The 17,798-nt window shown below is 42.7% G+C and overlaps 1 protein-coding gene across 2 annotated transcripts; it reads left to right on the plus strand.

The window, feature by feature from the left end:
- Positions 1–4,151: 4,151 nt before the first annotated feature.
- Positions 4,152–13,041, plus strand: LYSMD3 (LysM domain containing 3). 2 transcript variants are annotated; one of them, XM_075932162.1, is made up of 3 exons: positions 4,152–4,761; positions 4,894–5,166; positions 8,394–13,041. In XM_075932162.1, exons 2-3 carry the CDS (start codon positions 4,909–4,911, stop codon positions 9,063–9,065), a joined length of 930 nt encoding a protein of 309 aa, XP_075788277.1. In that variant the 5' UTR covers positions 4,152–4,761; positions 4,894–4,908; the 3' UTR covers positions 9,066–13,041. The 2 variants fall into 2 exon arrangements, with proteins under 2 accessions (XP_075788277.1, XP_075788276.1); XM_075932161.1 differs by having other exon boundaries at positions 4,154–4,686.
- The last annotated feature ends 4,757 nt before the right edge of the window (positions 13,042–17,798 follow it).

Genomic DNA, 17,798 nt, shown 5'->3' on the forward strand with positions numbered 1-17,798 from the left:
TTATGACATTTTGTCATAATGGTCTTATGCATTGACATTTACTCTGTAAGGCAAATTCCTAATGGTGGCAATTCTAATATGTGGATATGTTCAAGGAAAGAAAAATAATAGGCAATACATTATTTTCATTTTGTACATCATCAGGCTAAGAATGACAAAATCAACTTGTTGGTCTGGCACTGGCTCCTATGTGACACTTAAAACACTGGCCACATGTTGTCAACTCTTGCAATTGCATTGTGAAACACAAACATTTTTCTTAAAGACCTGTGCCTGAAGTCATGTGATTACTTGAGAATTTCACATCTTTGAAAGTTTCTAGCCCCCCCTTGTTGCAAAGAAAAGCTTAAAAATATGAACCTTAAATGTTCAAAATGAAAAGACAAATCACACGGTCGAAAACGTGGTGTTGTTTAAAATCCTATGATTCTTTACTCAGAATTTCTGAACTCTTGGTTTAAGGTGTATCTCCACTGTTTGGTCCAGGGCTACTCAACACGAGACCCATGGGTTGCATGCGGCCTGTGGCCCATTGGTTTGCGGCCTTAGGTGTGGTCTGGGTTTATGCGGGACTCAGCATATGGCCTGCAAGTGGATCCCTTTGAACATGGCCTCCACTGGGAACACTCTCCACAATGAATCATAGCATACTAGGACTGGAAGGGACTTCGAGAGGTCATTGTGTCCAGTCCCCTGCCCTCATGGCAGGACCCAGTACTGTCTAGACCATCCCTGATAGACATTTATCTAACCTACTCTTAAATATCTCCACATCTCCAGAGATGGAGATTCCATAACCTCCCTAGGCAATGTATTCCAGTGTTTAACTACCCTGACAGTTAGGAACTTTTTCCTAATGTCCAACCTAAACCTCCATTGCTGCAGTTTAAGCCCATTGCTTCTTGTTCTATCTTCACAGGCAAGGAAGAACAATTTTTCTCCCTCCTCCTTGTGACACCCTTTTAGATACCTGAAAACTGCTAGCATCTCAATCTTCTCTTTTCCAAACTAAACAAGCCCAATTCTTTCAGTCTTTCTTAATAGGTCATGTTCTCTAGACCTTTTATCATTCTTGTTGCTCTTCTTTGGACCTTCTCTAATTTCTCCACGTCTTTCTTGAAATGTAGTGCCCAGAACTGGACACAATACTCCAACTGAGACCTAAACAGCGCAGAGTAAAGCGGAAGAATGACTTCTCGTGTCTTGCTCACAACACACCTGTTAATGCATCCCAGAATCATGTTTACTTTTTTTGCAACAGCATCACACTGTTGACTCATATTTAGCTTGTGGTTCACTATAACCCCTAGCCCCCTTTCTGCCGTACTCCTTCCTAGATAGTTGCTTCCCATAATGTATGTGTGAAACTGATTAGTCCTTCCTAAGTGGAGCACTTTGTATTTGTCCTTATTAAACTTCATCCTGTGTACCTCAGACCATTTCTCCAATTTGTCCAGATCATTTTGCATTATGACCCTGTCCTCCAAAGCAGTTGCAACCCCTCCCAACTTTGTGTCATCTGCAAACTTAATAAGCTTACTCTCTATGCTGATACTTAAATAGTTGATGAAGATATTGAACAGAACCGGTCCCAAAACAGACCCCTGCGGAACCCCACTTGTTATGCCCTTCCAGCAGGATTGTGAACCATTAATAACTACTCTCTGAGAATGGTTATCCAGCCATTTATGCACCCACCTTATAGTAGCCCCATCTAAGTTGTATTAGCCTTGTTTATTGATAAAGGTCATGTAAGACCGTTTCAAATGCCCTACTAAAGTCTAGGTATACCATGTCCACCCCTTCTCCCTTATCCACCAGACTTGTTATTGTATCAAAGAAAGCTATCAGATCGGTTTGACATGATTTGTTCTTTATAAATCCATGCTGGCTGTTCCCTATCACCTTATTATCTTCTAAGAGTTTACAGATGATTTCCTTAATTACTTGCTCCATTATCTTTCCTGGCACAGAAGTTAAACTGACTGGTCGGTAGTTTCCTGGGTTGTTCTTATTTCCCTTTTTATAGATGGGCATTATATTTGCCCTTTTCTAGTCTTCTGGAATCTCTCCTGTCCTCCATGATTTTCCAAAGATGATGGCTAAAGGCTCAGATACCTCCTCTATCAGCTCCGTGAGTATTCTAGGACGCATTTCATCAGGCCCTGGTGACTTGCAGGCATCTAACTTTTCTAAGTGATTTTTAACTTGTTCTTTTTTTATTTTATCTTCTAAACCTACCCCCTTCCCACTAGCATTCACTATGTTAGGCATTCCTTCATCAGACGTCTCGGTGGAGACCGAAACAAAGAAGTCATTAAGCATCTTTTCCATTGTCAAGTTTCTTGTTACTGTTTCTCCCTCCTCACTGTGCAATGGGCCTACCCTGTCCTTGGTGTTCCTCTTGCTTCTAATATATTTATAGAATGTCTTCTTGTTTCCCTTTATGCCTATAGCTAATCTGAGCTCGTTTTGTGCCTTTTCCTTTCTAATCTTGCCCCTGCATTCCTGTATTGTTTGTCTATATTCATCCTTTGAAATTTGTCCTAGTTTCCATTTTTATATGACTCCTTTTTTATTTTTAGATCATGCAAGATCTCCTGGTTAAGCCAAGGTGGTCTTTTGCCATCTTTCCTATGCAGTGGAATAGCTTGCTTAATAATGTCCCTTTGAAAAACTGCCAACTCTCTTTAGTTGTTTTTCCCCTCAGTCTTACCTCCCGTGTGACCTTACCTACCAGCTCTCTGAGCTTACCAAAATCTGCCTTCCTGAAATCCATTATCTCTAATTTTATGTTCTCCCTTCTATCATATCTTAGAATCACGAACTCTATGATTTCATGATCACTTTCACCCAAGCTGCCTTCCACTTTCAAATTCTCAACCAGTTCCTATTTTTTAAAATCAAATCTACAACAGCTTCCCCCCCACTAGCTTTTTCAACCTTCTGAAATGAAAAGTTGTCTCCAATGCAGTCCAAGAACTTATTGGATAGTCTGTGCCCCGCTGTGTTAGTTTCCCAACATATATCTGGATAGTTGAAGTCCCCTATCACCACTAAATCCTGCGCTTGGGATGATTTTGTTAATTGTTTAAAAAAAAGCCTCATCCACAATAGCAAGTCAATATAATGGTCTTCTGTTGATATATGTTTTAGTAGTTAAATTCCTGGACTGTCACTGCTCAGTATAAGTGCTGTCATATGGGTGGAAATATTTTATTAGTATTAGCAGAACTGACTTAAGTGAGGCCTGCATGTTGGGTAGTCTTGCCTTAATCTTTGTATTCATGCCTGTCAGTGTGAAAGAAGCTATTTGTATATATTTGCTTGCATATGCAACCACACTTAAGTTGCAGCCCTCGGCATGTGCTGGGAGTATAATTGTGGCCCGTGGGGCTTCCAAAGTTGAGTACCCTGAGTTTGGTTCAACCCATTGTTGCCAACTTGTGATCTGTGAATAACAATTTTGGCTCAGGCTGAAGCCACTTTGGTGATTTTGACCAGAAGCTCCACCTTGGTGTCAGTCTTCCCCACTTTTCTGCCTTCTGGGTAAAAGAAACTTAACAGAGCTAATGCAGGAACTGGGAAGAGCTTTCTCTCTCCTGAAAGGACTTGAGAAGAGTTTTTGGTAGGGGAGAAGGCAAAGGGAACAGTGGACACTATTTATGAGAGGAGGAGGCACAGCTCAAAATGTCCAATAGCTTCCTTTTCTCACCTGTAATAAACAGGCTTGGCCGCTCAATACCTTCCATCTTCACTTCTGCAATTCTGATTTCCCAGAAGAGTCCCAGGATCCTCCCCCCCCCCCCCCCACACACACAGACACACACATACACATTCCAGACCCAAAAAAGGCTATAGAGAAGCTGTAGAAGGAGCAAAAGAGCAGTGGGATCCCAGGGGCAATGCACAATTCCTGGCTGGATAGATCTGGACTAGGTCGAAGCTGGAGACTCCAGATCAGTGTTTTTTGAACTTTTTAAGACCGAGGAACACCAAACACATTTTTTTTAAGGAAGAACACTAAGGATTTTTTGTTGAGGGAAAAAAAGGGGGGGGAAGGGGGCAGGGAAAAGTTGACCAAAAAAATCACCTGCCCCTTTTAGGGTAGCCATTTTTTAATTCTGTTGTTCTGGGCGGCACACCAGCGTGCGCAGAACACAATTAAGAAACACGGCTCCAGACCAACCAGCATCCTTTCACAATAGGCATCAACTTTGCAGTTTCAGCTCTTGGGCCCAGGCGGCCTGCCCGCTTTAGGGGTCAAATCACCGCACCCCGACTAGTATCTCTCGCAAGCCCCCAGGTTCGTGGGGCCAATCTCATGCCTTTGGACCGCTTCCAGCTGCCCCGCCCCAGCGCTTGGCAAGGGGAACCCAGGCCCCCGGGCTGCGCGAGGAGTAAGACGCTCAGCGCCGTGCCTGGATGTGAGACGCGCTGGAAGGAGGAGAACTGCCCGCACCCTTTCCCTCCCAAGGCACAATCAACGGCCAGTCTTCTGCGCGTGCGCGGTTAAGCCCACCGGGCAGGCCCTTTAAGAGTGCTTGGGGCGGGGCCAGGGGCGTTTCCGGGGGCGGGGCCGCTCTGCAGACGTGGCGACCGCGGTAGGCCCAGCCGCGCGGAAGGAGCCGATGAGTGGCGGCTGCCCGGCGCCATTGCCATGAAGAGCGCCTGGGGGCGCGACAGGTGAGTGTTCTCCGTGGGCCGCGCTCTACTTCACTTCTCCCCCGCTCTGGAGCTGCAGCCGCCGAGAGGGTCCAGGTACCGGCCCGGGCCGCGGCAGAGTCTCCGCACCCGCCCCCCCCCCCCCCAATACCCTAGCCGCGTAGCGCCCGGCTGCCGGCGGGGCGCGGTGAAAGGTTTGCCCGAGCGGCAGGTGTTTGTTGTCTTTAGAGGCTTCCCCAGAGAATGGCCGGGCGGAGCCAGCCCCCAGCCGGCGTCCTGCCCGCCGCCAGCAGCAGCCGCGCCTACCCCTTTGGGAACGGGGTCCAGGCGGACGGGGAGGCGCAGGAGGAGGACGGGGAGGTGTCCGAGCTGCGCCCCAGGGGGCGAGAGAAGGTCCGGCGAAGCACCTCGAGGGACCGGCTGGATGATATTGTGCTGCTAACAAAGGACATCCAGGAAGGCGAGACTTTGAACGCGATTGCGCTGCAGTACAGCTGCTCGGTGAGTCTCGTGTGCTAACCGAGCGGCCCCCAAAAACCTCGTTTTGCCCTCCCCGCCCCCAGCTGCCCCGGCGCAGTGGAATATGCTGCTTCTTGCGGAAACCACAGAACGCGAATGTTACCTGGCTCGGTTAAGCCCTCAGAAATCAGGCAATGCTCAAGTTAAGGCTGACAAGCTGGGTGAGATGCGATAGTATCGTTTTTGTTTCAACTTCTGTGGGTGAAAGGGGCACATAACTCTTCAGGTCTGCAAAAGGAACTCTGTGGTGGGGCTTTTCACACAATCTAACCGTGCTTTCTTGTGTGTGTGTGTGTGTGTGTGTGTGTGTGTGAATTAACACACATTCAAATAGTCTGTGGCTGAGCAATTTAGTCAGATACAACTTTTCCCTTAGCCCACAATACAAACAACACACTTGAAAGTCTGCAGGGCTTGACAATAAGTTATAATGTGTGGCACTACAAAGGTATTAAAATAATTACTAAAATGTGTATTAGAAAGTTCAAGTCAAAGAAATGCCAAATGGGTTGGCTAATAAAACTAAGAATAAAGAAATGCTACCAAATATTAGTATCTGTGGATGGGGAAACAAATGTTTCATGTCTTGAGAAGGTGAGAGTGTATCTGCAGTCTGTACTAGGGATGTAATAGTGTAGTTGATTAGCGATTAACAATGAGCAAAAGCTTACAGGTTAATGCTATAGACTACACACATCATTTTCCTCTTTTCACTCTTCCCCCCACTCCTCCCCCACGTAAATATTTTAAAAGGCTAGCTGGCAGCCTGGCTCATGCCAGGTTTGGGACTCTACCCCCTCTGTGGCTGTGCATTCAGAGCCAGGTGGGCAGGCAACCCAGCTAAGCTCAGTTCCAGTCTGGGATCTCAGTCGCTCTTCTCCTTCTCTTCTCTCTCTCTCTCCCCCCCCCCCTCCCCCCAAGCAGGACAGGGGCTGCTGCTACCCTATACTGCTCCCTCTGTATCTACACATGTAAATAACATCACTGGGAGGTATTTGGCCAGACAACATTAAACTCCCATTCTGTGTACTGTGGGAGGGCTGAGAGAATGTACTTATGTTAGCATTAGGTTCTCCTAATTTTGTTCCATCGCCAGTTTTGAAATACTGATTTGCATGAGATTCACACTCCCTCTCCCCATCAGAGTGTTGAACTTCTTGGCACTCTTGTAGTATAGAGCCAAGGGCTTCTGCAAACTTCTTGTCTCAGCTAAGGGGAGTCTTCAGTACACTTCTCTTTTAGTAGTCACCTGCTCGCTATGATCTGTCCACCACCGCTGGATTGGGGCCTCCCCTGCTACTCATGTTGTAGCAGGAGGGGGGGCTTCCACCAGCCCTACCTGCAGCCAGATGAGGACTGGAGCGCAAGGCCTGTCCCAGGATTGGAGCCAGGGACAGGATACTGGCTAGATGGGGGCTGGGCCCGGATTGGGCAGGGTTTGTGGCCAGAGGGGAGGAAGTAGGAAGGGGCTGGGGGCAGGGTGTGCCCCCAGAGGGGAGGGGGCATGGTGTCCAGCTGGAGGAGAAGGGGGCAGGAGTGGGCTGGGGGTGCGTGAGGCACTGGAGGCTAAGGGTTTGGTATGAGGAGATGGGGAGGGCACTTACTACTTTTTGTGCTGCACGCGGCTTCCAGGCACCAGAGGCTTTCCCTGCTGCTCCAATGAGGAAGCCGCCACTGCCTGCCTCAGATCACTCTGTCTCCCCAGCCTGTGCAGAGTCAAAAGGGGAAGCAGGGACCATAGCTTGGGGTTCCCCATGTCCCTTCTTGGGGTAGCTTGGGATCCCCTCTGGCTTCTGGCTCCTCTGCAGGAGGGTAGGGGCTGTGGCAGCTGTCTCCAGCTCCACTTCTACTCCCTGGTTCTGGGGCCCCAACACAAATTGCCTCCGCCTGCGTTGGGCTGGGCGCTTGGGCTGCCACCTACTGTGCCCACTTCCTGTGTGGGGGAGGGGAGGAGAAGAGAGCACCTCAAGGCTCTGTGCTAGATCTGTCATGCAGGGAAGCGCATGCTGCTCCCCTCCACACAGCAGTGTGCACACTTCCCCGCAAAATGGATCCAGCGCATCAATGACGTCACTGTTGCTTGCAGGAAAATATTTTTTATATATAGAGGGAGAAACTAGCTGTACTAGTGTGGTAACCTTCTTGACTAGAGCAGTCAAACTTGCATACAATCACTGAGCCACATTTGCTTATATGGTTTTCAAAAGCTCATAACTTGTTTACTAAACAGTTTTCTAAGGAATGCTCAGAGGTGTTCTTGTATGGCTTTTTTCATGGAAAAAATGTAAACTTTTAATCCTTTAGCTATTTTGACTGTAGTTGCAAAAAATTGCAAGAACTTGGGTGAAAAAAACCGTATTTACTTGTTCTCATATGTTTTGCTTCTATTCTTTGTTTGGGATTGGTGGGGCGGTAAGACAGCCTGCCTGCAGAATCAAAGCTTGACTAAACTTCATCTTGTAAAATGAAAAGCTTAAACAAGTTAAGTAATTGAATACTTGATTTAACTGAAATTATTTTTAATTGCTCCCTTTTCTAACCATTATTTCCCCACTCATTCATAAGCCTGCTTTTTGTAGCTGTTGGAAATAAAACCTGTGCTGGAATTATTTTTACAAGACTTAGTAAGTGGAGCTCTTAAATTTGTAGCAAACTCTTCTGTTTCTGAGAGGAGGGATAGGAAGATTGAATGCCTTGAGTTATATTTGTTGCTGCATGTGGTAAAGCAGAGGTAGAGACAGAAGAACTAGACTAGATGAAAGAGGGTGATCTTTAAAAGTAAGAACTTTAATGGAAGCTGTACAAAAATCAAATCACACTTTACAGTAATAGTATCTATACTGGCAAAACACTTCATAGGCTAATGGTCATAATTTCCTAAAAGGGAGGGAGGAGTATTATCTCTTTTGTGTAGAGGTGAGATGCAGATTAAGTGACTTTTTCCCTTGAATTCAGAGGAGTCAGTGATTATTTGCATTGGAATATAATTCCTGCCATCCACTTTGTACTTCAGTTTGTCTGTTTCGAAAAAAAAAATTGTTTATATTTGGGACTCTATTCCCTATCTCCTATCAAATTATTTTTTACTCGGTTCCATTTATAATATGAAATTATTTTTTTTAAAGGGGTGCATACTATTGCTCAGGGAGGGAAGAACTCTTCACATTTTAATGTTTAAACTACATTGCTTTGTTTAAATTTTTTTTCAGGTTGCAGACATCAAAAGGGTTAACAATCTCATCACTGACCAGGATTTTTTTGCGCTGAGATGTATCAAAATTCCAGTGAAAAAGTTTAGCGTCTTAACTGAAACACATTGCTCTCCAAAAGGCAAACAAGTTTCGAGACCTTCATCTTCCACTCAGTATTCCCCAGAATTCCAAGAAACGTCACCAGCTTCTGATTCATTTTCCTGTAATGAGACAGTTGGCAACTTCTTGAAAGAGGTGGATCGAGATATAGAACAGATAGTTAAGTGTAATGATACAAAAAGGGAGAATCTTAATGAAGTTGTCTCTGCCTTATCTGCACAACAGATATGCTTTGAACCTGATGCTAAAACCAAAAAGCGGAAAGATCCCTATTATGGAGCAGACTGGGGTATAGGATGGTGGTCAGCAGTAGTGATAATGTTAGTGATTGGTATTGTAACTCCAGTTTTTTATCTCCTATATTATGAGGTTTTAATGAAAGTGGACGTTAGTCACCATTCTACAATGGAATCTACCCACTCACTCACCCCAGTCACACCACCATCACAACCAAAACAAATTGAAAATGGAATAAATCCAGCAAACATTATGAACATTGAGAGTGAGGAGGGACATCAGCATTATAATGGAAAGCCTCAGAATACTGTTGTTCATAAGCATATAACATAACTTTCAGATGAAGAAAAACAGTGTATAATGCAAAATGCATCTGGAATGCAGAGAATAGATTTTACTGATGTATACATTCCTTCTTCATGGACAGTATTAAAGTACAAGGATGCTTTGCTTCCTTTATTTAAATTGTTGTTGGAACATGCCATATTTACATTGGAGATAATTCTGTGGGTCATTTAAACTTTCAAGCAGGTTTAATGTGAGATGATGATCATAGTATACAGGTGTATGGAAACATGTTTTTGAAAGGCTTTACAGCCCCTTCTATTGAAATATAAACTGGTTTGTTTAACGATTGCTGTTAAGCTGCAGGTCTGACAAATATGAGAAATTGAGTACCTGAAAGCATCTGTTTCAGCATGTTACATTTTAAAAATATTTTCATGCTTTGTTTATAATATTGAATTGTAAATGCTAGAGGGGCTATCTTAATGACTATCAACAGAAGAAATCGACTTCCCACTTCATAATGAACAACACTGAGAGTACGTCTAAACTACATTCTTTTAGATAGATATGTAAATTAGACATATCGAAATCGTAAATGAAGTGGGGATTTGAATTTCCCACACTTCATTTACATAGTGGTGGCTGCAGCTTTTTTCCCCAAAAGCTGCTTTTTTGGGACCACCCCTCCACCCCCCCCCCCCCCCCCCGTAGTCAAGATGGAGATCTTTTGACAGTCATTACACCATCAATTTAAATTTTCTTTTTGAGTACAAGCAAACTTCCTTTTGTAAAAGTAAGGCCTACTGTTCAGGCCCAGTTTCATTTTCTGTCTACAGTCCAGTCAAATAGACTTATAAATACTGCAGAGGCTCACTGGAGGTCACTTTAAGTGGGCTATGCTCTGACACTTAAACACAATCCAGTTGTTGAGACAGAAGTCCTTGTCCTAAGCAATAATTAGCTGCTTACATTTGCATAACTAGAAATTGACTAAATAACATGCCTTTTTCTGTTCAACTACTTGTATAAGAAAACAATTCAAGGGGTCTGGCACTTACTTCCATGGTTCTCTCCCCTCCCCCCCCCCCCCCCCTTGTTTTTTGTTTTGCATTAAGGAAATATAACTGGTGTTTTCAGGTGTCTGAAGGCGCATGTAGGTGGGTGTTAGCTGCATCCAGTTTCTCCAATTCATTCCTACAACACTTCAAAGGGAAACCCTGTGGCATCTAAAATTTTCAGCTAGAGAAATAGGTCTTAACCTTACTAAATTTTCTTTAAATTGGAAAGGGGAGGTAGTTGTATATTCCTTTATATGAATGTTTTAAAATCTGATTTAAGATACTGCTTATAATTTACACTAAATCCCATCCTTTTTGCCCTTTTAAGCAAGGTTCTCACTGCTATCCTCCATATGAGGATATGAGTAAGCTCTCTTGCTACCACAGCCTGTGGAAAAATACTCCATTATATTTAAACAGAATTTTTACCAAGTGTATAGTACAGAGGTGGGCAAGCGACAGCTAGTGGGCTGGATCCAGCCCACCAAGCAGCTGGATTTGGTCTGTGACCGCCTCTCCAACACCCTTACTACAGAGGGGGGAGCAGCTGCTTTAAACAGCAGGTGCTAAGTGCTATGCGGTCTAGGCAGAGAGGAGAAAGCTTTGTGTGCTGTCCCCATCCCCTACCAAAATCCTCCAGCTTCCATTAGCCAGTTTCTAGTCAATAGGAGCTGAGAAACTTGGCTGAAGGCAAGGACAGCGAATGAAGTCTCCTTCCCTGTGCTGGAGCAGAGCTGCTGGCTGGGAGCTGCTTAGATGAATGTCTCCCAGCCAGGGGTGGCCCATGGCTATAGACAGACTCAGCTGCTGCATAGGGCGCTGCCGCCTGGGGCGCCTAATGATGATGTCACGGGCGCTTGGGGTGCCCGCCGATGACGTCAGTCTATTGATGGCCCTGCAGGAAGGGGCACTGATCGCATGTTCCACCTGGGGCACCAGCTGCTGCAGCAGGCCTCAAGCTGCTACTGCTCCCAGCTAGAGCCTGTCTGATACCCCTCACCTTTTCTCCCCTGAACTTTTTGCCCAGGCTACCACCCAAATCCTCTCCCCACCTCTTCCAGGTCAGTTCCATCACAGATCCCACACTTCCTCCTGCACCCCAGTCCTCTGTCCCAAGCTCCCTTTTACACCCCACTCGCTGTCCCAGACCCCATATCCCCTCCACAGAAAGTGCAGCCCTTGACCACTTACTACCACTTAGTCTTGAGTGGCCCCCCATTAAAAATTGCCCACCCTTGGTATAGTATAAACAAAGTGATTCTGAGAAATAGAAACATTTGTAAGATGCAATATTTGTGGACTTTCTCGGTTTTTAAATTCTAATGAAATATAGATTAAGTAGGGCAAACAACTTTTTAAATGAGGTAAACATGGTTCACTGGCTATATTTATTTAAAAGTTGTAAAACTTGACAACTACAAAAGTTGCATTTTAAAGTGATCTAAAATTTGATGGCAGGTGGAAGTATACTTTGGTCCTGTGGATTTTTATTTTGGGGCTATTCTGAAATATTTGTATAAAGTGGCAGCTCTCAGAAGAAGATGGTCATGCACAATTTGAGAGAGAACTAAATTAGTTATACAAATAGGAGTTATTTAACATTTGTTTTAGAAATTTACAGAAATACAAGCCACTGTGCTTCAATGGCCAAAACATTAAGCAGCTAGTTTCGAAATAGTTGAAGTTGCTTTCGTCTAAGAATTCAACATTGCTTTGAAGGTACTTTAGGTAAAAATCATATCCATGTAAGATCAGGAACTCTTTCAGCATAGAATAACCTAAATATATTTAGAGCACAGAACTGTAATCTTACTGCTTGCCTTAATTACATCTTGTCCCCTATGCCACTAGTAGTTTTAGAACTACAAAACGTTAACTCTGTCAGAGATTGGTCCTTTTATGACAATAAGAAGCCCAAGATAACTTCATCTTGTTCAGCTCAATAAATTAGCTTGTTTGAGATTTTTCAGAAGATCCTAAAAATAACTAGTATGCAATATCTGACTCGTACACAGATGAGAAAACAAAATATTAAATTAATAGTTCAGTAATAGTTTGTCAGATCTGGTCAACTCTTGATTTGGAATCAGAAAAGGTTCTCTATTGTTAAACTACGGGTAAAGAGACAATGCTACTTGTGTTGTGTTGCATTATATATTGAGCCTATGTTCAGCTATATCTTACATTTAAGTCACATTTGGGGAGGGTTTAAGTCTGAGAAGACTTGTGACTTATTGTCAATGAATTCTTCCTAAGATAATGTGTACTACAGCAAAGGCATATCTTAGTCACCTCTGAAGAAATATTTTAAAAATATTGTTCTTTTGAACAATGGCTTATATAACAGCATTTTTAAGAGCAGAAGGTTAATTTTACCAGAGTTTGACAGTGTTTCCATGAATATGGGAGTCCTGTTAATACAGTTTTCAGCTTGCTTCTCTTTGAGCAGTCTCAATCTATTGCAGTCTCTTTTCCAATCTACTATAGAACACACACTGCATTATCTTATCAGCTATTTAACTGTGGTGTAAATAACTAGATTATTGCAACGAGCACAAATTTACATTTGATAGTTAGAGGTGAAGTGGTAAAGCCAGATTCCTGTCAAAATTGTTTTAACAGTGATGTTAGAATTGTAAAGCAATTTATTACATGGTGCATTCAAGAGAAGAATCATGCTTTAGATTTAAATACAAAACTGTGTTTGCTCAGGAAGTCAATTTTTAATCTAAGTGCATATTGTACTGTTAGCATATGTAAATACTTTATTTAAATTGCTATATTTTGGAGTACACTACCACAAATGGTCTTTGTATAACAAAGTATTTTATACAGGATCAAAATGTAATTAGTGAAACAATGCAGTACTGAGGATGTAAGCCTCTTATTAAACCTTTGCTCCTTTTACTTCATATTTTTGGGAACTCTGAGTATTCTAATAAAAGTTTCTGCTGTAAAAAAAACACACACACACACACACACACAAAGCAGGTATTTTCATTGATCAACAGGACCCCCTGAAAAATACAACCATATTGCTTTCAGTAAACTACATTGCTGCATCTAGACTGGCAAGTTTTTCCGCAAAAGCAGTAGCTTTTGCGGAAAAACTTGCCAGCTGTCTACACTGGCCGCTTGATTTTGCGCAAAAGCACTGATGTTTTACTGTCCGAAATCAGTGCTTCTTACGCAAATGCTTTGATGATCCCAATCAGGCAAAAGCCCTTTTCCGGAAATGCTTTTGCACAAAAGGGTCAGTGTAGACAGCTGAAAACTGTTTTGCGCAAAAAAGCCTCGAGGGCGAAAATGGCGATCGGGGCTTTCTTGCGCAAAACCACGTCTAGATTGGCATGGATGCTTTTCCGTTAAAAGCACTTGCAGAAAATCATGCCAGTCTAGCAGTAGCCCATAAGTCTTGGTGACTTGAACTTGCCTAAGCAGAGTGGATGTAGGGGAGGGATCTTCCTGTAACATTACATCTCATCGTTTTCCACATTCTTAACACACACATTTATATAAATGCAATTTCAAGTACTCTCTCCAATGTATCTTTATGTTCAACACTGGTCTGATTCTTGGTTACTGGCAGTCTGGAACTCGTAGTTCTGGCCCTCAGTTACCTTCCTCCTAGACTGCTCCTGCTAGCTAAAAATTTAAGCACAAGATAAGTTACTCTAAGTTGGGGGCTGTTATATTCTAGAACAGTGGTACGCAACCAGCAGGTCGGGACTGTCTGCTGGGGCGGTAGCAGCAACTTGATCCGGGCCAGCAGGTATTTTCTTTTCCCGGTCAGTGCCTGTACATGGGGCAGGGGTGGGGAGAGTGGCAGGAGCGGAGTGGCAATTAAAAGGGCCACGCTTTTTTTTTTTCCTCAATTTTTCTGGACCCCTTTTATTGGGTGCAGAGGTCCCGAATGCAAAAAGATTGCAGGCCCCTGTCCTAGATGTTATGCTACAGCTCAAACAGAAGCTATTGGCTTGGTCTAGTAATTACTGGATTAGGTTCCATGGACTACGAAGGAGAGCACACTAAATCATAATGGTCCATTTGGGTCTTAACTATCTGTGGAGATGGGCTTACCTGCAGAAAGGATTATCTAGACATGGGAGGGTTGAAGTTTGAAACGCCAGAAAAGCTAGCTGAAGAAGCTCAGCTGCTGCCTCAGGAGGGAGCTATTCCCTATTCTTTCTCTTGGCCAATTATGCATAGTGGGGTTTTTTTTTGTTTTTGTTTGGAAAGTCATTTCTGAACATGTTAAATCTTACTGACTCATGCTGGACTATGAAATAAAGTGGTTTCCTGGGATTTGTCTTTCCTGTTTATTCTCTCTTCTGATTGCACTCTGTCACTATTTCCTCATACTGTAATCTTTGACTGTTTGATACAAATCTGCATTAACTTTTGCACATTTTACTTAAAAGTAATTGCTAACATGATTATTCTATAGCAGTCTAACTTAATAGAATCATATGACTGCAAGGACCCTTAAGAGCTCATCTAGTTAAGTCCCCTGCAGTCATGGCAGAACTAAATATTATTTAAGCCACCCCTGCCAGTCTCATCCTACTGGCTCTTAAAAATCTCCAATGAAGATTTCACAACCTCCCTGGGTAATATATTCCAGTGCTTATCCACTCAGTTTTTTCTGATTTCCAACCTAAACGACCCTTACTGCAATTTAAGCCCATTGTTTCTTCTCCTAGCCTCAGAGGTTAAGGAGAACACAGAAGGAGAAAATGTGTAGCAACCAGGCCCACCACCAGCAATTCTGGGTCCCAGGGCAGAAATCAGTGCTGCCTCCTCTTCTCTCCCTGGGGCCACAGGTCTCCTGCCTTCACCTGAAGAAGGCTCAGATGTCCCCCATCCTACCAGCTGAGCTTGAGACCACATTAGCCTTGTCTCTCTCCCTCCCTCCTCTCCCCCTCCACTCGGATGAGCCCATGAGCAGCCACACCACACCATACCTCCCTTGCCTGAACCCAACCTATCTACTCTGGGGAAAGCCACAGCAGTATCTCTTGATTCAAATATTTTTTTATATGCCTCTTGGGTTCCTGGACTCAGTACCCCTTTCCCAGAACCTGCATGGGACATATCAAAAGTGGCTTTGAATCAAGAGATAGTGTTGTGGTTTTCCCCAGAGCAGGCAGCAACTGCGACCCCCCAGGGCCTATTAAATCACTCAGGCCCCTGGGCAATTGTCCCCTTGATTCTCCCCTCCCCCATATTTTTTCAAAAATATTTTTCCTCTGTCTTCTCCAGACTAAACCACTCCATCCCCCCACCCCCCCCAATCTTCTCTCATAGGTCTTGTTTTCTAGACTTTTATTTTGTTGTTGCTACTGCTCTTCCCTGGACTGTCTCCAGTTTGTTCACATCTTTCCTGAAGTGTGGTCCCCAAAACTGGGTGCAATAGAGCTGAGCCTTAATCACCATGGAATAGAGTAGAAGAATTACTTCTTGGTTGTGTCTAGAGTGGCAAGCTTTTCCGCAAAAGCAGCTGCTTTTGCGGAAAAACTTGCCGGCTGTCTACACTGGTTGCTTGAATTTCCACAAGAACACTGATGATCTCATGTAAGAAATCAGTGCTTCTTGCGGAAATACTATGTTGCTCCCGTTCGGGCAAAAGTCCCTAAGTCTCTACGTCTCTAATTTCTTATTAGAAGCTTTGCGCAAAAGGGCCAGTGTAGACAGCTCAGATTTGCGCAAAAAAGCCCCGATGGCAAAAATGGTGATCGGGGCTCTTTTGCGCAAAAGCACGTCTAGATTGGTACGGACACTTTTCCGCAAGAAGTGCTTTTGCGGAAAAGCGTCCATGCCAATCTAGACGCTCTTTTCCGCAAATGCTTTTAACAGAAAACTTTTCTGTTAAAAGCATTTGCGGAAAATCATGCCAGTCTAGACGTAGCCCTGGTGTTGTGCTAATACATGCCAGAACTATTTGGTTAAAAAAAAGTATTACATTGTTTACTCATAGTTAGCTTGTGATCCATTATCTTAAGATCCCTTTCTGCAGTACTACTTCCTAGGCAGTTTTTTCCCATTTTGTGTGCACACAACTTAGTTGTTACAAAGAGGAAGGAACAATTTGTTCCTAAGTGGAGTACTTTGCATTTGTCCTTATTGAATTTCATCCTATTTCAGACCAGTTCTCCAGATCATTCTGAATTACAATCCTATTCTCCAAAGCACTTGCAACCCCTCCCAGCTTAGAATCCTCCATAGTCTTAATAAGTGTACTCATGCCATTATTTAAATCATTGATGAAAGTATTGAACAGAACTGATCCCTACAGGACCTCACTCAATATACCTTTCCAGCTCAACTGTGAACCACTAATAATTACTCTGAGAACATTTTCCAACCAATTACGCACTCACTTTACAGCAGCTCCATCTAGTTGTATTTTTTGTGTTTATTATATTAGCTACAGCTACCAGCTAAACTTGTGGAGTATTCCAAACATGGTGTTTTTAATTATAGTAGAGCTTCTCTCTCCCTGAGTTGCAGCAGGAGCCCACATGCAAGGACAAGCAGAGAAAACACTGGAAAGAAATTACCATAAGCATGCAGAGGAATCTAGTGTGCATAAATACAGTGTGTGTGCAGACCATACTATAAAAAAATTAAAACTCCACAAACTTTAGACTTCAACTCCGCATTATTATTTATAAGAAAATAAACTTCAACATAAAGTCCTAATTAATGACGAGTAAATTTTTGTTGCATTAAGCAAACTATTTTATATTACAGAAATATGTCATTATACATTGTTTTGCTATATCTTCATACGTAGCAATTTAACATTTAAAAATAAATGTATATATTAATTTGATTGAGGTGTGCCTTGCATTGTATTTACTTTTCTCATTCTTTGGAATTGCTTCACATTTTGTTTATCAGAACAGTTTAATTAACACAGGAAAAAAATACAGTCATGTCCCAAGTTACACAACCATTCGGCTAGGTAAATACTTGTGTGTGTATTTTCTCTCTCTCTTTCAGAATCCAGTTAGCACTGAAATAAAGTATTGTTTGGTAAATGTGTGCACCAACCATCAAACAACAAACTTTATATAGATAATTTTTTTAAAAAACTTAACATTTCCTTGAATGAGAACACATTTTAATTGACCAGCTAGTGGAATTACTGAAACAAAGAAGAAAGGACCAATATGATCAACTAGCACAGGTTTCAGTTTGAACAGGGACAACAAAAAGCATAGGTCAGAGAGCCTTTTCCAGTGTAAAAGTGATATTTTCCAGATAAATAATTCTAAAGGAAAAAGTTTGTTTTCCCCTTTAATTCCTATATATTAAATTTTAAATTAAAATGTAAAATCTAAAGCTCCCAACAATCTTTAAATCAGCTAAAATAGTTTGTTAATTTTGTTTTAGTTTTATCTTCACCATTTCAGTCAGGGTTGTGAGTCTAGCTGTGAGTACTTCAGAGGAAAAACAGCAGTATAAAGGAAACAAAAACAAGAAGAGTAAGCTTTAAGTTTCCTTGCAGATTGACAGAAAAGCAATCTAAGTTCATTCTATAAAACCACGTTTTTCTTTTTATGAAGATAGCTCCTGCGGCTACTTCAAAAAGGCATCAAAGGCCATAAACAAACAGACTGATCGTTTCAGTTTATGCTGAGATTTTAGGATTCAGTGCTTTCTATTCATTTGGAGTGAATTTAAACAAAACATTAAAAAAATTAGACTTATTTTA

This window comes from Pelodiscus sinensis, chromosome 6 (assembly GCF_049634645.1).
Source record: "Pelodiscus sinensis isolate JC-2024 chromosome 6, ASM4963464v1, whole genome shotgun sequence".
NCBI classification, from domain to species: domain Eukaryota; kingdom Metazoa; phylum Chordata; order Testudines; family Trionychidae; genus Pelodiscus; species Pelodiscus sinensis.

Excerpts from the sequence above, each read along its gene's own strand:
- LYSMD3 (XM_075932162.1), top strand. The coding sequence starts at position 4,909 with ATGGCCGGGCGGAGCCAGCCCCCAGCCGGCGTCCTGCCCGCCGCCAGC. Across the intron at positions 5,167-8,393 it reads CGCTGCAGTACAGCTGCTCG|GTTGCAGACATCAAAAGGGT; the intron begins GTGAGTCTCGTG and ends ATTTTTTTTCAG.